This window comes from Aphelocoma coerulescens, chromosome 6, assembly GCF_041296385.1.
Source record: "Aphelocoma coerulescens isolate FSJ_1873_10779 chromosome 6, UR_Acoe_1.0, whole genome shotgun sequence".
Classification (NCBI taxonomy): Eukaryota; Metazoa; Chordata; class Aves; order Passeriformes; family Corvidae; genus Aphelocoma; species Aphelocoma coerulescens.
In genome coordinates this window covers 19,249,802-19,265,386 of record NC_091020.1, presented here as the reverse complement: position 1 = coordinate 19,265,386, position 15,585 = coordinate 19,249,802, and the positions used below count along the sequence as shown (strand labels likewise).

The following is a 15,585-nucleotide window of genomic DNA, read 5'->3' as shown; positions in this document are numbered from 1 at the left end:
ACATATTAAGAATGCTGTAGAAGTGCTGTCATTTGCTTACATTTATATCTTGTTTCATGTCAGTTTTACTTTTGAATGCAAATGAATGGGTGAGATTATAGTATATTTTACCCGTGAGAGAGGCAGAGGAAAATCCTTCAGGATTACTTTATTCTTCTGAACATCTAGTCTTGTGCTTGGCAATGAATTCAGTGCTACACTCTTAGAGATTCAAAATGAGTTTCCTTAACATTAAAACTTTTCAGCGATGGGACTTCAAGAGATTGGTCTGTGTCAAGGGGAAACTACATTGATGTTGTTAAAGCATGCTAATTAGCTAACTGCACGACTGCAGAGCATCTCTAGAACAAGAGACTTGTCAGAACAGGAGCTGTTGTCTGTAGGAAGTGTCAGGCAGGAGAGTAGCTGACTCTTCCCTGTCCTTCTAAAGGCTACTTCCAGAGGTTGGCCTAGTCAGTCAAAGCAAGGTGTGGTCAGTGGAACATGAAAAAGTAAAATTTAGCTATGCAGAATTCAGCTTAGGCTATCAGGAATTTCAGGTTTTTTCCCTTGCATGGGTCTTGCCTTTCTCTAGTTACTGTTACTGGAGCCATGTTGCTGTGTAGACATCCAGATGAAAAAAATCTTCTGTTCTAAAAGGTCAATGTCTAAGGTGAATCATAGCTTGCTGGAATAGTGAACAGTACCAAGGAACATCAGGGTTATGGAGAGTAAGGTAAATAAGCAGGAAACTGTCATACACCTATAAGGTAATTTAAATATTCAGTGAAAATTAGTGTATTGTCATTCCCAGCTGTGCATCATACTGGCTATTACCAGCTGAACCCGGGGGCTTAGGTAATCAGTCTCTAGGATGGTACTGGAATGTCTCAGAGACTTGATCCCCATCAACAGGTATGTTATCAATGTCTTATTTTGTCATACTCAATAGTGACCATCTTCATCTAGAAGTGTTCAGAATGGGAGCTGGTGGGATCTAAACCTGTTCTCTCTTGTCCAGTGGAATGCTCAGGTGTTGTGGTTTAACCCCAGCCAGCAGCCAGGCCCCACACAGCCACTCACTCACTCCACCACCAGGAGAGATTAGAAGGGTAAAAGCTGGAAAACTCATCGACTGAGATAAAGGCAGTATAATAGGGAAGATAAAAGCCACATGTGCAAGCAAATCAAACCAAGGAATTAATTCATGGCTTCCCATGGGCAGGCTGGTTGGTGTTCAGCCATCCCCAGGAGAGCAGAGCCCCATCTCAGCTAACGGTGTCTTGGGAAGACAAACTCCATCACTAGAAATGTTCCCCCCTTCCTCCTTGTTCCCCCCCTTTATGTACTGAGCATGATGCCATCTGCTCTGGAATATCCCTTTGGTCAGTTGGGGTCACCTGTCCTGGTTGTGTCTCCCCCCAGCCTCCCGTGCCCCCCCAGCCTCCTGACCAGTGTGGCAGCACTAAAAGGCCTTGGCTCTGTGTAAGCCCTGCTCAGCAATGACAACACATCTCTGTATTATCAGCCCTGTGTGCAGCACAAGTCCAAAACACAGCCCCATACCAGCCACTGTGAAGGAAATTAGCTCTACTCCACCCAAAACCAGCACATCAGGTCATGGCAGAGTCAATTTCTTTGAAGACTATGGAAAGGGTGAAAATGGACCTGTTTTTCAACTTCTTTTACATAGAATCACAAAACAAAAGTAACTTTGAGTGCATTTTAAGTGTGTAGGAAAAAAACCCTTTTTTGCTTGTTTTTTTTTCTCAACAAGAAAACTGCTATGTGTTTTTCGTGTATTATTCTCAAGTTTTGTAGATGTGGAAACTGCAGATTATCAAGACTTCATTTCTAGTACTTAAAGTTTTCCTTTGCATGTCTTAAAATGCCAAGCATAAGTATAAAGTAATTTTTTCTGCTTATATGTAGTTATTATATTGCACTATTGACATCAGTAAGGTGTCAGTATAAGGTAAGAGCTTGGAGTCAAAATAAACCTTAGCAGTCTTAGGGACACTCTCCCCATACCAGTTATCAGTATGTATCTGCCTGCTGCTTCAAGGAAGGAATTACATGTCCTTATGGGAGATCAGTGCCATATCTATGTTTTCTTGTGTATTCTGTATCGTTTGTGGAGTACAGCATTTGACTTCTATTACTGTCAAGTGCACAGAGGCAAGGCTAGGAAAGCTGCTTCTTTTCATGTCTCTCAAGTGATATCCTGGCAGTTGAGTGCAGGAAGTTTTGGCTGTCAGTATACAAAGCAGTTGATTCAAATAAAAAAAAAATTGGTTTGAATTAAATTGGTTTTCATAGATCAGTTTTCATGTACTAGCTTTCTTTGATGTATCTGAGTTACTGAATCTCTCCATGTTTCAAAGTTATAAATTAAAAAAGGATTAAATACTGCCTTTCCTGAAAGATACTTTCTTAAAGCATCCTTACTGCTCTTTAAAGTGACAAAGCCAGGACACAAATGAAGATATATTTTGTCTCACTCACTGAGTACACCTTTCATTCGAAACTCAAGTGTGTAATTGTGTACATCAGTCTTAATTTACTTATTGAGGCTTGTGGTACTAGCTGCATGTATTTCATCTGTTAGGACATACCAATTAAATTCACCCATATAGACCATAAAAAGTTAGATCAAAAAAGTAATACTGTATGCGTCAATTTAGCAAATTAGAATAATCTGTAAGGGATTCTTAGCTGTATAAAATAGAAAACATATTGTGCTTCACAAATGCAAACTATATTAAATACTCAGCTTGGTTCCTGACTGTATTTTTTTTTTAAAGTCAAATTGTGCTTATTACTGTTTTGGGTGCAGAATTTCTTTCTAGGGTATTGCAATAAGTGGGAAATGGGCTTAGAATCTGAATACATTCTTATATTAAGAAGAAATTTAATTGTATGATATATGGCTTTCATACTTCACTTTCAGGGATAGAATTATATTTATGTTGGTGACAATGGACAATATAAGACAGATTTCTCAAAGGTCATGCTTCTGTTTTGAAGAGACTTTGGTAGTATAGTAAAACCTCTATTTTCTGATTGTTTAGGCATACTAATGATGTTTAACTGATGTGTGTAAGGAATATACTGACCAAATGGACAGTAAGTTACTGTGTATGTAAATCAAAGCTGAGCTACCACTATTTCTCCCTACAAAGTTTGACTTCCATGGAAAGGTACAAGACCAGATTAACAGACTGATCTGGCCTTGGAAATAGTGTTTGTCCTCCCATGGCTTCAGCCATTTGGGTATTTACAATTTTCTAAAGAAAACAAGGAAGTTTCAGTGTAGAATATGATAATGGTGTGTGTTACATTAAGTTCACAGCCTTTCAGAAACTGAATAGTTGTTTGTGATAACAAGTTGCTGCTATTTCTTTAACTGGTAATTGAGAGTGAAAAACCTCTAGACATTTGGAAGAGATGTAGTACTTCAATGAAGTAACAGATAACAGCATGTAAAAAGGAAATGTTTTTTTAGGAAAATTAAGTACAGGGTTTATTAGTTCAAATTCTAGATGTATATGTTTTCTAGGTATAATTTTAGGAAAAATCCCAATATCGATCACACTTCCTGCAGAAAATGTAGTAGTTATATGGAGGTGAAGTGCCTAAATTCCTGGTCAGTTTGGAGTTAACCTCAGTTTCCTCTTGGCTGTTTCTGGATCAGTTTTCCCAGTGCACACTAGAGGGCAGTCTGCTCCTTCCCAGGGGAGGCTGCCGCTCCACTGCTGGCTGATTGATTTGCGTTGGAGTACAAAATTAATAGCAAACTCTTGTACAAATTATTGCCCTGCTTGGGTTTAGTATGGATTGTTTACCTAGATGTCTCTTTGGAAGCTTTGTAATCTGTAGTTGTTTTGATTTTAGTGTGGTAAGTAGGAGTTTCCTTCCTTGGTTTGAGTCCTGTCATAACCCAGCCAAATGAAATAATAAAGTTCTAGCATGTCTCAGTTCCAGCAGTGATGCAGTCTGAAGCAAGGATTATCAGCATTTGTCAATTTGAATTCCTTTTTCTGGAACTCAGAAAAGTAAGACCCTCTGTGCCTGGTAGAGTAACATTGTAGTACTGAAGAAAAAAATGCATATTTATGCTGTGACTCTAGAACGTATCATGTCTTCCTGTTAGACTCTAGAGCATGAGTGTAATTTTTCTAAGTCAAACATTTAGCAGACTCCTAGTCTAAGGTAGAGATTTCCATTCCTGTTAGGACAGGTATGTAAAAGAGGAAAACACTGACACCTCATGTATTTTTAGTAAGTCCTATTTTATTACTTAATCAGATACATGATTTCATATAATGAAATAAGAAGAATCTGATAATAAACATTTGCAACTCATCAGTTTTAATCAGCAAACTGAAGACTGTCTTTTTTCATCTAATTTTTTTCCCAATATATGCTCTTTTTTCTCTCCATCATTATTTTTTTGCTTCTGAAGACTTCTTGACTTAAGAGATCAAAATATGCTTCAGTGAGACTGGCTCTCTAAACCTGTCCAGCATAGTGTTGTCTTAGTTTTTCAGTGCTTTCATTCTTGGCAGTGATTGTAACTTGTGTGTATTTGGAGATGGTGATGTTTATTTTCAGTTAATAAAACAATACCAAGTTTGTTACTAGTTCCATAAAGACAGACTCAAAGTATTTTCTCAAAAGGTACTGCTGAAAAGTCCATCTAGAAACCTCGCATAATTAGCTTTCTTTCATGAGAGTGTATGATTGTGTTGCTTGTCTGTGAAGTGTTGAACTTCTTCCCTGCTCTCTTTTTCCTGACACAAGTGTTTTGAAACAAATTTGCCAGATATGCAGAGACCATTAAGTGGAGGTGGGCTTTTGCACTGCATCCAGAACAGTAGCATATGGATGTTTTCAATCTGTTCTGAACCATGCCAGTTTCTGGAGAGATTTTGTCAGTTTACACACCACATTCAGTGTGCCTGCAGTAAATGGCACTTTCATGAGAGAATTCCAGCAAAACCTGAATTGTCAGTGAAGTGCTGCTGGTTGAGTAGTACATACCCAGCTAGAGTACACTTTACCATTAGAGGCAGATGGGTTTGGGTCACTGAAACACAAGTTTGTAATTCTGTTGGAATGTTGAAGATCCCTTGGTACTTTTTCAGCAGCGGGGGAATGATGGGACAGGAAGGTAATTCTCTAAGCTGCCTGGAGTCCAAATAAGATGAGGCTGCAAACCATAAATCACACTGTAATTTCAAAACCTCATAAAGCTCATTCTCTTAATAATGACTGCTTTACAGATTTCGAGCATGTCATCCTGAAGATGGTGGTGATGTTTCCAACTGAGTCTTGTGTATAAGATTATACACTGCTTCACATTTCTCTACAGGAAGGAAGTTAAATTTAAGTGTTTGGTTAAATTAATAAAATAGTTTTGGAATACCTAAACTTTATCAGTGTTTTGGCAGGGGGTGGGGAGGAGGAAGGGGAGGGAGATTTAGGAGTTTAAAGTAGACAGATTTTTTGGTGCTGTTAGCTGTTGATTCCATTATATTAGTACTTTTGTCTATAGAAAATTATAACTAGCTATAAAACATGTACCTTTTAATATATTGGCTATTTCAAGCATTTATTTGCATAATTCTGTCCTCCAAAGGATTACTATTTTAAGTCATGACATCAGAGCATGTGTTTTTGTTGGATTTTTTACCTGATAGAGAATTGTGTCATTTTCATAGAGTATCTTTTCCATGCTATAATTGAATGTTGACTCCTTGTGTCACTCCAGGAAGTGGCAAAAAGAACGTTTGAAGGACAAAGAACATGAAACAGCTGAGGAACTTTCTGAAGAAAGTGACGTTGAATTTGAAGAGGGTTTCAAAGTACCAGGATTTCTCTTCAAAAAGCTTTTTAAGTACGTATTGTGTATTATTTTTATATTATGCTGCTGTATGCTGTTAATAATATTAGTAGTAATAGTCATGGTGAGTTCCAGATGCCCTTTGCTGCAACTTTAACTTCAGTGAATGATGCCTCAACTTTTACTTCAATTGTTTCAGTAGGATTCTTTCTTTAAAAAAGATTTCAGGATCAAACTTTAATGTAATTAACTTACTGTGAGCACAAAATGCAATTACATGAAAATACAGATGATAACTGGCTGATATGAATATTGTAAATGTGTATTAGCTAAACTATGAATTGAGAAGCTCTCCTTGTCTATTTTTATAAATGATTTCTTTTATTGATATATGCTTGCTCCTAATAAAGGTGTGGAGTGGTAGAATAACTTTACTTTGAAACATAAGATGTTGGCAAGATGTGATAAAAGAAAAAAACAAGAAATACTGTGTTTCTCTAATTGGGTGGAGTGAAATTTTCTGCCAGTAAAAAATATGAACAACTTTTCTTTAAGTAACTACTCCAAGTATTTTCGAAGTAACTACTTGTAATTCGTACGAACATTTTGCCAAGTAAAATTTTAACATATAGAGAGTGAATTCTTAATTCCTCTGGTAGATGGAAAGCACGCTACAATTCATTCTTTAGTTATTTAATGCTTAATTACAGATTTGGACATAACTGTTTTCTGTTTCAGTTTTTTAAAACATAGTGCCCAGTGATGCTTTCAAGTTCATCTCAAAAAGACTAATGATAAACGACAGCCCAAACAAGCTAGCAGCTGACCAGTTAACTTCATCCATAATCTCTCCCTTAAATTTCATGCATAATGGGCTTGAATTCAGTTTTGTTGGCAACATCTCACACAGCAGGAAAAACATCTTCTCTTTCAAAGCAAACTCTTAAAATCTTACTGTAGTAGAAAGCCCTGGTTTATAATGGGTGTGTGTGGTATCCCTTCCAAGAGAACCACTTAGTCTTGACCTCAAAGAAATTATTACTGTTGTCCTGTAGTCCTCAGAAGGAAAGCACTAGCTCTGAAATGGGATTGAATTAATGACTTGGTTGCTGGGACCATACAGAGCCAATATGTGGTCTCCAGTTGTTTATGTGATGGTCCTGCACAAGTATTCATCTTGAGGACGGATGTGTGGTCTGAGCAACCCGAAGGGAAATGAAATAGAGTAGTCACTAAAAATTAATCTTGAAGATGCAAGCCTCACTAATGAAGGGTATCCCTGCAAGCATGAGTCAGTTGGCAAAACTTCTTAAGTGGTTAGAAAGATCAATTGAGTTGAATGATTTGTCTGACTTGTAGCTTAAATGCTGAAATCTCCAACGTAGGAAAGCCCATAGTCAATAGTCATTAAAAACTGTTGAGTTCTGAGCAAGTTTAGTACAAAACATGGAAGTATATTGACCCATGGATATGTATAGCATGTACTTTAAGTGATCTTCCTGCATAAAGTCCAAAGAAGTTAGCTCATGCTGGAAGTAGGAGACCCTCAGGTCTGTTCTTTGGTAAGCCTGTTAAAGTGGGCAATCAGTTTCTTCCCTGCACACTTGTCTGCTTTGATGAACGTTGAGCAGGAATAGCATTGATACTGCTGTGGAACAAAACCAAGCAGAGCTGCAAACATTGCCTTATCCTGCCTGCACTAAGCCTGAGAGAATGTTCTCTGTGTGAAAAAGGAAACAGGCTTCATCATTATTCGCTTCCAGTGTGTGATTTCCCTGATAAATCTGAAACACAGTTTTGTCTCTGCAACAATGCAGCTGAACTCTGGTAGCTACTGTGGTGAATTTTGAGGGATGCATCACAGCATGATTGCTTATGTGAAAAACAGTCCAATATAACTATTTTGGAAGACCAGCAGCACTTTTATTTACTTCCAGAATAATTTTGGAATTAAAAAAAAATTGGTGCAATAAAAGTGTAAGGTTGAAAAGAATTAATTATCTTTCCATATAACCACAAAAAATGGAGGGGGATGTGTTCCTTTAACTTTTGCATAGTTACAATTATTGCATGTTTATATGATTATACAAAGAAAGCACCTGCATCTTTCATGTTTTTAAATAACCATGGAGCAGAATTTTTCCCAAGCTGAGTTATCCACGGGGAAGCTTTCTCAGGAGAAGGAAGGAGAGGGAGAAATATGCTTATAAATTAATCTAATTTTAAAGCTCTGTATGTAATCCTAAAAAATAATACAAATTTATATCAAAAAGTTATTGAATGGTTGTCTTCTGAAGAGACATGCTGAATATTAGTCTGGGGGAGCAGCTTGTGACTGGAATTAGGCTTATCTTCAATTCTTTAATGTTTGTCAGAAAACGTTTTGTCTTCATAAAATGTAGCAATGATAGCATCTTAATCCAATTATAGCTAATCTTGCAAGCTATTTCATAGTTGTTGTATAGATTGCTGCATTTTAAGGTGAATTAATTTCTAATAAAAGGGTTTCTTAAGGGCTTCATGGCATAATGCTTTTGAGACACCAGCAGATAGTGTGATGTCGGAACATTAGATGTGTTCTTCGATCATCTTTTTTTAACTACTCAAGCCATTTGTTTGTCTCCATTTAGCATTCTCTAAATCCATACCAAACTCACACAAATTGATTTTTAATAGTACTTTGTAGACACTAGTGTTGTTAGCTGTCAGTAGTCCTAAATATTATTTGTTCAAGGATGGAAACAGGATTTTGAAATGCACACAAGAAATCACCTAAAAGGAACAATCCCTATTTAAAATTAAAGTGTTTTGTTCTTTGCTGTGCTCTGCACTCCAGAAATGTGTACCATCAAGAAAATTATCAGTAACCTTTTTTCCTGTAAGTTACAAGACACCGAGGTGCTGAAATGTTTGCATCTTTTTTTTTTTAATGGGATTTAAAGATATGTTTTTTCATTTATTTCTTTTGTTTTCAATTTAACCCCCACACCTGGTGTGTTATTCTTACTAGGCTCACTATTTCATATTGTTATAAAAAGGTATGTCCTAACGTGATTCTCAGTCCAGCATTGTATCTTCACCTTTTTAACTTGCCATCATAAATCTTGCTTTCTAGTCCACTTCAAGTGGAATGTGTTTTACATTGTTGCTTGTACAATTTCCAGTGAAGGACTGGGAGTAGAAGCTGCTCTGATGCTCTCACATAATGGTCTGCTGTATCCCATGCACTGCAGTAGTTTCTATTGCTTAGCCTTGATTTTTTTCTTCATTGAAAGGCACTAAATGTTACTAAATAAATTTATGTATAAAAAAGCATGGTTTGGCAGATCTGATCAGTTTTTGTAGTGGAGTATGAAGTCAGTACCCATTACAAGTCAATCTTTTCCTTCAGTTCAAGGTATATGTTCCAAATAATATTATTTACTAGACCCTTGTATGTTGTCTTTTCTGAAAAGATAATGCTTCATAAGAGTAACTTTCCAAGTTGCTTTTAGCACTTAAAATATATATGAAATAAAATACCCTCTAATTACCATGACTATCAGTTTAATTAGAAATGTTTTAGTGTTGCATAAAGAACGAAAGTCACATGTAATGTCTGAGTGCATCAAAAATGTATGACCTAGTAAATACAGCACTCATGTAAAACACACATCCAGCATGTTACTGTAACTGGTATAAGAACCTTGCCAAATGATTAATTCATGAGTACTTTCTGTTATGATCTGTATTATCAAACATTTGCCATCTTCTTTTTCCTTGTTTTAGGTACCAGCAGACAGGTGTTAGGTGGCTTTGGGAATTGCACTGCCAGCAGGCAGGAGGAATTCTGGGAGATGAGATGGGATTGGGCAAGACCATTCAGATAATTGCCTTCTTGGCAGGTCTGAGCTACAGCAATATGAGGACTCGTGGTTCAAATTACAGGCAAGTGCTTCTCTGCAGACTGTCAGTCTGTGGAGCTCAATTAATATTTCATCAGATGTATTACTGGTGGAGGAGGGTCCTGTGAATTATTAATGACATTTCAATTACAATATTCCTTTAATTCTTTTAGTGGGGGACATCAAAGGAAAAATTTTACGAGACAATGGAGCTGTAGGGCAGGAAAAATTAAACATGTAACACTTTTAATGAATTCCAGGCATTGATGCTTCATTTTGCAGATGAGCCACGCTAGATATTTTGGGTCAATACAGTGTCTAAGGTTACCTTCCACAAATGGATTGTTTACAAACTCAATTACATTAATATCAGTAGTTTACACAATATGGAATTTTAAATTAGATGTAATACCTTTAGTTCCATTTATTAAATTTTACATTAAAATATTTGTTCTGGCAAGCCACCAGGTAAATGTTTTACAGGAAGTAGCAAGCTGATTTGCAGTGAAAGTTAGAGTTTCTGATGGGCAGGGAATTATCCATGCCAAAAATTAGTAGTAAGAGTAAAACCAATAAGTTATACAGTGGAATTTCCATCAGTTTTTAGTTTTCTGTTGTTGTTGCTTTTCAAAACATATGCTACTGTGACTGGCCTTTCTTACAAGATACTTTGGTTTTTTGTTACTGAACAATGCTTTAAAATTTCTTCTTCACAGGTGAAATTACTGGCAAGACACTTGTTTGTGTCCTCGGATTTGCAAATGCACACGTGAATAGTACTTGATTTTTTTACTTCTGTTGGCCTGCGTAGCTGATGTAAATAGCTGCATGGAACTTAGCAACTATCATAGTACTGTCCCAAACAAAAATAATTACCTCTATATAGAGGTATGTTTAATTTATGTTCAGCTTGTACATGGATTGTAAAATAATACTTTAAAGAGAAAATATTCCTATTTTCTCTCCAGTTGCTTCTTAATAAAGCCTTAATATAAAAAAACCCACAGGTCCTTCATCACTCAGGCCAGTTGATTTACTTTAATATGGCTGCCTAGTTAAGGATGCTACTGTCCAGATTATTTTATATTCCCTACCCCACTTGGGAGACCAGTGAGTTGATGGAAATCCTTCAGGGACATCTCTTGACACTGTTAAATAGTGTGAAACTACAGTAAAACTTTGAAAAGGCCAAAATCAATTTGCCCACCTAAGTTGCAGTATTCTTTTTGCATGGAAGATAATGTGTTGAATTTCTTGTTTTGGCTGGTGCATGTCATTGAGTCCATCATGGTAGTGATTCCGTGGGAGGAAACAAGGTTTAATATATTGGTGAAGTTTGCTCTGATTTTGCTTGTGTGCTGTAAGGCAGACAGTCTAAACTACTTGATCTTTCCTAGTCAAGTGTTATCCTCCCCTCGACTGAGAAGGCAGTAATCCTGGTAGCCAGTAGTACTGGTTAACTTGTTCCTGCTTGAAAGAGTGTGGTCTGATAGGCAGGAGGCTTTCTGGGCAGCCCTGCTGCAAAGCCAGCACTAAGAGTGGATAAAGTTGTGTTGCCTGCTCTGTGTGTCTTCCAGACTAGCTTGGGTCTCGTTACCTTGGAGTGTAACAAAAACCTTTTCACTACAGGCTTGGCTTCGTTTATTTGAGACATCAGATGAGAAACTGACAGAAAGTTTATACACTGATTATTTACCCATCTGTGCTCTTCAGGATGCTGAGACATAAACATAAACAGCTCAATCTCTACTCTGAGTGGCAGAGATTAATTTCCATGGTGCTTAGGTAAATAAAAATCCATTGCCCCAGAAAACATGTATTGCTCTTGCTGCCCTGGTCTCTTATTTTTGCTAGGATTTAGTTATTGTTTCAGCTTGAAAACATGATTTGCCAGTCCTTGGCAATATTTGGTTATAATGAAAGATGTTTTCCTCCACTATTTTTTTGTGTATTTAAAGATTATAAATATAGTATAAATACAGCTTCCTTTTTCTTGGTAGCAAGTTGCAGGAATAGATCTTATGTGCAATTCTAATTGCATCCAATTAAATAACAACAAATAAAGGATGTTTGTGAGTTTGGGCTTTATAAACTAGAAGCAACAGAAGAAAGAGATTTGGATATATTGATCATACATGATATTGACCATAAGCTATCAGTATAATGTGTCTGTGAAAAAAGGACAGAATACAATATGGCAATATATTTGGAGTAGGAATAGGACAGCATTATCTTTGAACAAGCCACTAGTAAGACTTTAGTTTTGAATGTTTTTAGTGCCACCTTTGTTCAAGGAAAGCAAATAAAAATTGAATGGGCAGCAGAGCAAATCTTGCAGTGTTGCAGTGATTAGAAGAATGAAGGACGCCTCCTAAGTGTGGCAAGCAGAAGTATATGATTTGTTTAGTTTTGTGAAACAGCTCAGACTGGAAGAAACTAGATGACTCTTTTATATAAATAAATAAAAGGTCTCAAGAGAATAATAAAATGTTGGCTAGTGCAAAGTGGTTAGAGTCAGACTAGACACAGAAGAGTTTTCACACAGCCAAGTGGAGGGAGAGTGGATTTTCTGTAAATTGATCCAAGGAGGTGTAAACTCTTTGTGTAAGCTGAGGGGGAAAAAAATCTGGATAAACCCTGCATGTGAGCTTGTGTGATACAGACCAGGGGAATAAACAGTGGTATTTTGTTACTACCCACAAGGAGTGAGAAACTAGTATGTTCTGGGAAGGTTGGCTTTCTTGCTGTAGATATTGTTAAGAGCAGTAGCAGTGGTTATTTGGATTCGTAGCATAGTTGAAGCTACTCTCCAAGTTCTTATTTCCCTTTGGATTGCTGGGAATTTTTTAATTAGACCATGTAAGGTTGTGTTCTAGTATTTTATAATAAGCAACATCCAGGTTGTTGTATATGTATAAGCTTTTAATAAAGAATATTATTTCTTCATGTCAGCAGCTTCTGAAGGCATTAAGGGATTTGGTTTTTTTTTTTAAAGTGGGGTGTTCCTGGTGTCTGAGAAATCTTTTATTGCTATCAGTATGTGATCTTGAATGTATACTGTGAACTTTTGCATTGTTTATTTATTACCACTTGGATAGTACATAGACACAGGTCAGTGTATGAAAACTGAAGCTATTGCCTTTGTTTGCAAAGTCATTTTGTTCCATTTTTTTAAAGAGCAAATATATTTGAAAAATAACTGCTAGTAACCACTAGTTAATATATTTCTTACATGATTGTTGATACGTATTTGTGGCAGCAGTATTTTTTATTTGGCTAGTGTGCAAAAGAGTTTTCCCTTCATAACCTTAAGAGCAGCTCTCAACTTAATATACAGAAAGACTTTGTTTCAGACTTCTTTAGTAATTCTCAAAAACAATAATATAATTATGAATAAGAAACTTAGGATACAGTTTGAGCCAAGCTCAGATCTCAACTTCCATGGATAATATAGTCTGCCACTTTAGAGTCCTTCTCTTATGTATAAACTATTGTGATGAGAGTACAGTATATTACCAACATGAAGCAGAACACCTGTGTATAAGTCCATTTGTGAGACTCTAGTTACACATTCTGTATAATAGAAGTAATAAAATAATTGCTTGTTAATGATTTCTTTTTGCTTGTAGAAACAGCAGTCACTAAAACGTGATTTGTAATATCACAGGAGGAAGTTCCCTTATGCCATATTGTTTGGAGCTTTTCTATTCCTGTTTATCTTGATAGATGCATCCATTAACTGGTCAATGGGTAGAATCTTTTAGCAGTACTCTCTTCATCTTCCTTTAAAAACAGACTTCCAGGAAACAAATTGCCAATTAATTTCCATAGCTCTCATATTCCACTTCAGCTGTTAAATATGTCATTTTAATATGTGTGTATTTTAATGAACCACTTAATACAGATTATTTATTTCACATTAAGGGTTTTTTTATTGAATACTCTATTTTAGGTACCAGGGATTGGGTCCAACAGTGATTGTTTGTCCAGCTACTGTGTTGCATCAGTGGGTAAAAGAATTCCACACTTGGTGGCCTCCATTTAGAGTCGCTGTGCTCCATGAAACTGGTTCTTATACAAAGAGTAAGGTAATGATTGACATCCATTTTGTAATTCCAGAGGCTTCTTTTTTTTTTGTTACTAGCAAAAAAAAAATCCCCTGTTGCTTAATGCTTCTGTGTAGGAAAGAGCTTGTGCCCTTTCTCTGAATGTCTTAAAAGAACAAAACATTCATTGTCTTGTGTAGATTTCATAGTAAACTGGACTAAAAGGGGGATGACATGGAATACATGTATGTTATGATAAAGACTTGTATTGCCTGAACAAATTAAGCATAGTAACAGGTTTCTTGCTTGAGCTTTCCTTGTGCTGGTAGTCCATGCTAGGAGTTTGTGATGGGACTGCTTGTACACCAGTTAAATGCTTGTAGCACTTGTGAATTCTCTTCTTGCATTTCTGTGCATCACTAAGTCATTGATCTGCTGTTTTATGTGTGCTGTAGTGCTGGGTCTGGTTTAGCAAGCTGCAGCTTTCCCTGAGAGCTCAGCGGGGCTGCTTAGGGCAGAGGGAGCATTTTGTCCTCCCGTAGTCCTTTTGGACGGCTCCGCACTCTTGCTCCAGCAGCTCTCAGCCTTGCAACCAGTGATGGCAAAGGAGGCGAGAAGGGGCTCTCCATCAGGGACCTTTAATGGTTACATCTTGTCCCAGCAACCCCCAGAGGCAGAGAGACCTCGTGATCCGGGCGCAGGGGGGTTTTCTCAGGGGCTCAGGGCCGGTACATGGGCAGATTTGGGGTACAGGAACCAATAGGGAGAGCCCGAGGGAGTGGCCAGGACTAGGGGCAGGGAAAAGTGGGAGAACAATATGGGATCAGAAAAGCAGTGGGTAAACAGATCACCACAAATGTGTTTTGCGTGCATGGGCAATTTCTCTGCAGTTGGTTGCTGTCAGTTGATATCACTTAGTCTCATTTTCTTTAATGACAGAGTTACTTCATTAGTTTTCATTGTTTCAAGCAGAGCCCTTTCTGTGTTTCAGTTTTCTGTGTCAGTCTCTTCATATGCATGTTCTTTGTCTGTTTCTTAAGCTGGAAAGTCTGACTTGTCTGAAGTTTCAAACTTTGGTACCTTGCAGGAACAAAACGAGGAAAACTTAGATTTTTATTTTCCCCTAGCCTTATATTTCAGATGCTTAAATGGATTTTTAGGATTCAGCAAAGCATTTTAAAATTTCTCTTTAAATATTTATTGAATTTCTTGTAATAACATTAAGATTATATGGTGCTTAATTGCACTTGATTAAACGTATTCTGAAGTAATTGATGTAGTTACAGTACATGGCAAAAAAGGAGTAGCACACTCTAATGTGCTAATAGCTTCCTGTTGTTCAATTAACTTGGTGTGTTTTCAAGCCCTAAAAGTCTGTTGACCTCAATAACATGGTCGCATGTCTTCCTAAATTAAATCATGTGTGCTTATTTTGGGCTGTTGGTTAATTAATGGACTTGACAGACTGACTCAAATTTTTCCATCTGCAGGAATAGTCAGGTTTTCAAGATTTCATTGTTGTCCTTCAAATGCATATTCAACAACTTAAAGATGTTAGCACTTTCAAGCAGATTTAGAGAACTGAACCTAATGCCTCATCTTCTAAGGGCTGCAACAATGCTTTAGACAAGTGTCACTGCTGATAAGGTCTTAACCTCATGCACATTTTTTTCCTAGATGCCTCTTAATCAGAGAAGAGCAAGCTAAAGTAAGGAAAGAAACCCAACTTTCCCATTCTAGTTCCCTTTTTACCTGCAATAAAAGTTTGCCGCTAATAAATTAACATAAGTAACACTTGTACACTGAAAATATATCATCAAATACAGGATGG

The 15,585-nt window shown here is 37.0% G+C and overlaps 1 protein-coding gene across 3 annotated transcripts in view; it reads left to right on the top strand.

Annotated features, from left to right (window-relative positions):
• The window catches only part of ERCC6 (ERCC excision repair 6, chromatin remodeling factor), a 43,662-nt gene that overhangs the window by 10,399 nt on the left and 17,678 nt on the right, over positions 1-15,585 (top strand). For all 3 annotated transcript variants that reach the window (XM_069019601.1, XM_069019602.1, XM_069019600.1), the window contains 3 exons: positions 5,753-5,878; positions 9,593-9,751; positions 13,661-13,796. In XM_069019601.1, the coding sequence (XP_068875702.1) occupies positions 5,753-5,878; positions 9,593-9,751; positions 13,661-13,796 (421 nt within the window). The remainder of the gene's footprint in view (positions 1-5,752; positions 5,879-9,592; positions 9,752-13,660; positions 13,797-15,585) is intronic.